This window comes from Gracilinanus agilis, chromosome 3 (genome assembly GCF_016433145.1).
Source record: "Gracilinanus agilis isolate LMUSP501 chromosome 3, AgileGrace, whole genome shotgun sequence".
In the NCBI taxonomy this organism is placed as follows: Eukaryota; Metazoa; Chordata; class Mammalia; order Didelphimorphia; family Didelphidae; genus Gracilinanus; species Gracilinanus agilis.
The window spans coordinates 475,094,988-475,102,531 of NC_058132.1; the positions used below are offsets into that span (position 1 = coordinate 475,094,988).

Genomic DNA, 7,544 nt, shown 5'->3' on the forward strand with positions numbered 1-7,544 from the left:
ATATATATATATATATATATATGACTGTAAGCAATCTTCTTAGCTTCTATTTGCCTCTCTTTCCTCATCTGTAAAACAAGGTGGTAAATAATAGCACCAATCTTCAAAGTTATTATGCAGATAAAATAAGAATAATATTAACAAAGAGCTTTGCAATCTTAAAGAACTACATAAAATCTAGCTATTATCATCATTTATTTTAATTACCCATTAAATATCTCTATGTTCTAGATAAAGATCATGGACATTTTCTAAAAATAATTCCCATTCACTGCCATCCTATCTGAACAATATGGTATAGATCATTTACACTAAGAATATCACTGGCAAAAAATAACTTCCCTCTTTTTTTAAGGAAGAATGAGTGGAAACTTAAAAAAAGTCAACATTCATCAATTTCCCCTTTTTTTCTGAATTAGGGGACACTCAAAATTCAATCTAAAATGAAATGCCTCACAAGCATTATTCAAATCAACCTTACTGGCTGCCTTTTTCATTATCACATGCATATTTCCATTAAATGATAAGAAGGAAGCATGGAAGTTTGTGGTATTTAGATAAAAAGATACAAGATGTTAAAAAATTTAAAAAAAGGAAAAGAGGCTTTGTTTACCCTGCTGCTTTTCCTCCAAAATGTCACATTTTTAAAACACTGTCCTCTCTTCCCTAGCATGGTGTCTTAAACATAGTAGGTACTAAGTAAATATTAATTGCACTTATTACATCCAGCCCCACCCACTTACTGCCCTCTGCCTTCATGGAGAAGCCTGATATGTGAGACCATTTTGTTGTGTAATCTGGCTTGCACAAGGGCGCTTCACAACTTTTCTGCTAGGGTCTACTGTCTATCACCTAGGAAACATGTATATAATGGCAAGGTTCCAGAGTATCAGCTTACAGAAACGATGTCTCTCCTCTGTATTTAACCTTTCTTGGTCACTGCCCATGAAGGAGAAGTATCCTAACACAGCCATCTAATATTCCTTAAACATTTGTGTATCTGGAATGTTCTCTTTAGTCCCAATTGATTTGGAATTTCAGCCTGTAATCCTTATAAATCTACTTCCTCTCCTCCAAAATGTTCTAGCAGAATATACATGCTACTATTTGGTAGATTTTTAAAGGAGATAATGTCACCATTATTCAGTTGGCTTTGGCACAATAAATTGGCATTCCTACATGGAAAATTTGATTCCATGCAATTCAGTTTAATGCGGAATTAAACCTCTTTAAAAAATGTATCCTTTTATATTCCTGTGCTTTCTCATGGTCATAAGTATGATGATCTTTTCCAACTTTAGTAAACCAAAGGTAATTCTTTCTAATTTTCAGGGTGGCAGAATATATATTGATAATTAATAATATCCATGGTTTATTGTGCTATTCAGCATTTTAGGCATTTATGTTGAAACGCTTTAAAATATTTACTATGTTTTCTTTTGGTTTTTGCAAAGTATTAGATTTTTAATGATTTATTACAGAAATGCTATTAAACATCAATACAGGCAATTCCATTTAATTTGTAATAATTTATATGTAAAAAGAATAAACATCATCAATAACATGCATACTGGTTCTGAATTCAGAGGTCCTGAGTTCAAATTCTACCTCTTAACACAAATGACTCCTAGGAAAAGTCATTAAATATCTGAGATAAATATTTCTTGTCTGTATAGAGAAAGAAGGAAAGTTTATTACAGCTCTAAAGCTAAGATTCTATAACTTTTCATTCTGAAAAAATTCTTTGCTCATTTGTTTCAATTCATTTTTCTTTATATGTATGTATATGATTGTTTATATACAATTATAATTTCTATAATCAGACCTTCTGGTTCTGTTTTTATTCTCATTGTGTCACTTATAAAACTTTTCCAGCTTTGTATACCTCACATTTATCATTCTTAATTACATTCTAGTATTCCATCCCAATCTTTAAGTTTATTTAATTATTAACTTATTTTGAACTTTTGAGTTCTTTCCATTTTCTTATTTATTTTTTACTGTGAAAAATGCTGCCACTATAAAATACTTGAACAAATAGAGCCTTTAAAAATTTTTGGACAATTCACTTGGAATAACAATGGAATTATTAGGTCAAAGATATGCTTGTTTTGATAACCTTTATTGAATACTCCCAAATTACATTTTAGAAAAAAAATATCCTAGTTTGCAACTTCACAAGTAAGGAATGAGTATATTTATTTCTCCTTAACTTTGACAGCACTAGCTTTTGTTGTTAATAATTTTAGCTAATTTTACAGTCTGAACTAGTCCCTCATAGTTTGTTTTAATTTAATTAATGTTAATTATTCATGGGAAGACATACTGGATAATGAATTGGCTTAGAAATCAGGTAGCTCTGGGTTCAGATCTTGCTCCTGAAACATCATGACACTGTGTCATTTAATATGACAGTGACTCAGACAACTAAGCCTGTAAATTGTAAATTCATAGGTTGATCATCATTATTGAGAGGTTTTTTACCAAGAGCTCACTTTGTTGATGAATTACAGGTTTGGTTCTAATTTTCCAGCAAATACATATGCACAAATCCACCAACTGAGATATTATAGACAGATATGTTTAATTATGTGTATAGTTAGTGAGGTTATAGTAAATTATTAGTGTCATTATTATTAATAATTTGTGTCCTCCTCTTTAAAGCATGTGATTCCCCCCCTTTGACCATTTATCTATTTAGACCTAGAGATGCCTTTTTACTTTTTTATCAGCCCTTTACATACTTAGCTCTATCACAATGCATAAATTAGGGGCCTAGAGACAATGCCAAAAGAAGTTAGGTTTCAGGAAATAGGACTATTTAGCCTGGAGAAGAGAAGACACTGGGGAGCAGGAAAGTAACCCTCAAATTCATGAAGGTCATATAAGATTAGAGTTGTTCTGCTAAGTAGAGCTGTGGGCAATGAGTAGAAGTGGAAGAGTGGCAAATTTCCTTTCATTTATGAATTTTTTTCCAAAATGGCAGTGACTTTCCTTTTACTGCAATTTTCCATTTCGAAGATGGGTGACCACTTTCCTAAGAAGTTGTAAAAAAAGACTGCCTATTTCAGTATTATTATACAACATGACTCCCTGAAGTATCTTTAAAACATAAGAGTCTATGTTTTGGTAATTCTCTACCTGGAAGACAGTAAATTATTAATAAATACTTGTTGGTTAGTGATTGAATCTTAATCTGGATACTTTTGAAGTTAAATTTTCACTAGAAACTTTGCCTTAGATTCTGTACAATGCTGAATGTCAAAAATGTAATCAACTGCATTTTGATATTTTTGAGAATTGTACCAACATCATGAAAATTTTTCCAGGGACAATCATAGTGATGACATTTAATCAATATCTCTTTTGTAAATTCTACCCAGAGGAAACATGGCATATGGTCACCTTCTGTCTTTCCAAGTTGAAGACAAACTAATGCCAGCTTTGAGGTTTTAGTTGGCAAGTGTCAGCCAGCTCTAGTTACAGTCGCCTATGGAAGCTTCTCTTTGCCAGGTGCTGAGGAAACCTAATTTAGCCATAAGATTCTGCACAGGAGTATTTTATTATGATTAAAATTACAGCTGCTGCCGTGCTTTTTCTAGTATTAAGAGATATATAAAAAACAGTCATCTCAAGTGAAAATAATAAAAAAATCTTTTCCTCTAGAGGTAAGAAAAATAAACTCCAATTTCCTTAAGGTTAATTTATATTCAGTTTCTCCTTGACTGTGGCATTTCTTTTGATATTAATGCTCATTTGAGTCATGTGCCAAATAAGCACTTGTACTAGCAGAGCTTTGACTAAATCTCAAATTCTTGAATCAATGGTTAGGTTAGCTTAAGTTCACAAAAGACCAGGGAGGTCTCTCATGCAGTAAATCATTTTAGCATTTGGATAAAATTCCCTTAAGGCTACAAAACCCATTTGACATTTCCCAGTAGCAGACACATGAGTGGATATTTCTCTAGGACCACATTTCCTTTTTATTCTAGTGAACAAAAGTCAGGATGTATGATCATGAGACTTACATCTTATTTTCTTTTCTTTCCCATTTAGCTTTGACAGCAGAATCAAAGTGTTTGGAAATGGCACTTTGGTAGTTCATTCTGTCACAGACAAAGATGCAGGGGACTATCTGTGTGTTGCTCGGAATAAAATCGGTGATGATTATGTTGTTCTGAAGGTGAATGTGATGATGAAACCTGCTAAGATAGAACACAAAAAGGAGAATGACCACAAAGTTATCTATGGTGGGGACCTCAAGGTTGACTGTGTTGCTACAGGTTTTCCCAACCCGGAGATTTCCTGGAGCCTTCCTGATGGCAGTATGGTCAATACCTTTATGCAGTCAGATGACAGTGGTGGACGGACAAAGAGATATGTTGTTTTTAATAATGGGACACTCTACTTCAATGAAGTGGGAATGAGGGAGGAAGGAGACTATACCTGCTTTGCTGAAAATCAGATTGGGAAAGATGAAATGAGAGTTCATGTCAAAGTGGTGGCTGAGCCTGCAGCAATCCACAACAAAACCTACTCTGTTATCCATGTTCCTTATGGGGATGTTGTTACAGTGGCCTGTGAAGCCAAAGGGGAACCTACTCCAAAGGTGACATGGCTTTCTCCAACCAACAGATTAATTCCAATCTCTTCTGACAAATACCAAGTGTTTAGGGATGGTACCCTTCTTATTCAGAAAGCCCAGCGTTCTGATAGTGGGAACTATACATGTGTGGTGAGGAACAGTGCAGGGGAGGACAGGAAAATTGTCTGGATCCATGTTAATGTCCAGTCTCCCACCATCAATGGCCACCTCAATGCTATAACAACTGTCAGAGAAGTAGCTGCAAGAGAGAGTAGAAAGCTCATTGACTGCAAAGCAGAAGGCGTCCCAGCACCACGGGTCTTGTGGGCTTTTCCGGAGGGTGTGATTCTTCCAGCTCCCTACTATGGAAACAGAATCACTGTTCATCGCAATGGCACATTGGATATTAGGAGTCTGAAAAAGACAGACTCGGTGCAGCTGGTGTGTATAGGACGCAATGAGGGCGGAGAGGCCAAGCTGATTGTACAGCTCACTGTATTGGATCCGTTGGAGAAACCTGTATTCCGGAACCCAGTCAGTGAAAAGATTACTGCCATGGCAGGTCATACTATCAACCTTAACTGCTCAGCTGAGGGAAATCCTGAACCCAGCATTGTTTGGATTCTTCCAAATGGGACAGAACTTCAAAGCGGAAAACACCTACAGAGATTTTACCACAAAAAGGATGGCATGTTGCACATTAGCAGTCTCTCTGCCGCTGACGCTGGAGCTTATCGCTGTGTCGCTAGGAACAAAGCTGGCTACACCGAGAGACTGGTGTCTTTGAAAGTTGGGCTGAAGCCAGAAATCAGTAATCAATACCAGAACCTGGTGAGCATCATCAATGGGGAAACCTTGCAACTTCACTGCATTGCTCAGGGAAGTCAGAAAGCCCGAGTGTCTTGGACGCTGCCCAGCGGCATGGTTTTAGAGAGTCCGCAAGTAGTTGGGCGCTTCTCCCTTTTAGAGAATGGCTCACTGACTGTGCAGGAAGCCTCTGTATTTGACAGAGGAACCTATATGTGTAAGGCTGAGACAGAGTATGGCTCCTCTGTTATGAATGTTCCGGTCATCGTAATAGCTTACCCTCCGCGAATCACTAGTGAGCCAACACCTGTCATTTACACTCGGCCAGGAAACACAGTGAAAATGAACTGCATGGTTATTGGGATTCCCAAAGCTGAAATAACGTGGGAGTTACCAGACAAATCACATCTGACAGCAGGAGCTCAGTCCCGCCTCTATGGGAATAAATTCCTTCACCCTCAGGGCTCATTAATCATCCAGCACTCCACACAAAGAGATGCAGGCTATTACAAGTGCACTGCAAAAAATATATTAGGCAGTGACTCTAAAACAACTTACATTCATGTGTTCTAACACACCTTTTTATGTTGATGGACTCCCAAGAAACTGCAAAAACAATAACAGTAAGTAAAGTGTCATTTGAGAAGAAGGTAGACCTGAAAAAAGGGAATACTATTAACAGAACATTGCCACCATGGAGGACCTATTGGTTTCAGAGGATTACTTGGACTCTTTCCCTTCTTGCCCAAGGAAGCAATGTAGACACTTTAATGTGGAGCCAGCACCTTTTGGGGACTTACTTTCATGTTTACAGGATATAATGTGGTTTCATGTGCTAGTTCATGGTACCAAGACTTCAGCTACATATTACTGTTTAAAGCAAAGCTACCCCCAAGTGGCTTGACAAGCACCTTAAGGATACCAAAGAAGTATTAACTGTCAATGAACTGCAGTGATTGAAAAACAAAAAGTGCCTTGTTACCACATTGAGGATGCATCATTTAGTTACCTCCTTGCACATAATCAATCCTATCAAATGATTACTCACTTCCCTGTTATTTTCTCTATCATTTTTCCAAAATCAAGATGGCTGATCATGGATTTAGAAAATGAATGATCTACTTCTAATTAAAGGTTTTCCACCATTAAATCTACAAATTATGTATGAAAGGACTCTTTGCTTCCTTCTATAGGGAGTGGAATTCAATCATCATATACTTGTATGTGTTTTTTTTTAAACCTAGACTATGAGACTAAAAAGACATATAATGATCTCTGTCTCATTTTCATAAATTATTGGTCTTTAAAAGACTCAAATATATGACTGCAGATGTGGAAACTGATTTTTCTTTCCTATCCAGCCCACCTCAAATTCACTACACCATTATTTTGTCACTCACTTCTCCCTTTACCTGGCATTGATGAGTGTGTTAATTTTGGATCTCTTTAGCTAGGAGACGCCTTTTGAGCTGCAGTGTGAGGAGAAAGGAATTAGGGCAGAGGGATGGAGGGCAAACTCTGACAGTGCTGAGAATATAGATTTAATGTCACCCAGAAGGCTTCAGATGCTTCTTTGTAGTGTCAAGGGTGTGCACATCTCAACCTCTCTACAGTACACCCCCTGGGCCACCAAGTCAGTTATCCAGAATCTAATTTTAAATAATCCTGGATAGTGGATGACTATTATTTCCATGCCTGCTTTATTGTGTTGATAATGTCAATGTACTGTACATTTTATAATAAAGAAATATTTTCCAAACAAGTTGACAATGATGAAAAAAGATATGTTGTGATTATTATTTTTAAGTATCAAAGAATTTCCAATAGATTTGAATGTAAGTTTTTCCACCCATAAGATATTTCAACAATTTTCAGAAGCATTCTATGTGTATCTACCACAATCCCTTTAATATTCTTTTATATAAAAATTCTTGCAGATAAAGAAACTGAGTCACACTAAGTGATTCCAAATTATGTTATTGGATAAGTGCCAAAACAAGAATAGCATAGTAAAAATGGGAAAATTAGTATAGTACCTGATGCAACTTATTTTGCCTCCAGTATTGCCCATCCAGAAGAGATCAGATTTGGAAAAGCTCTCTCTCTCTCTCTCTCTCTCTCTCTCTCTCTCTCTCTCTCTCTCTCTCTCTCT

The 7,544-nt window shown here is 36.4% G+C and overlaps 1 protein-coding gene across 1 annotated transcript in view; it reads left to right on the top strand.

The window, feature by feature from the left end:
• Nucleotides 1-6,430, top strand: part of MXRA5 (matrix remodeling associated 5) — a 33,613-nt gene extending 27,183 nt beyond the window's left edge. The window contains exon 7 of the mRNA XM_044669277.1: nt 4,057-6,430. Within this exon, the coding sequence (XP_044525212.1) occupies nt 4,057-5,965 (1,909 nt within the window). The 3' untranslated portion in view covers nt 5,966-6,430. The remainder of the gene's footprint in view (nt 1-4,056) is intronic.
• The last annotated feature ends 1,114 nt before the right edge of the window (nt 6,431-7,544 follow it).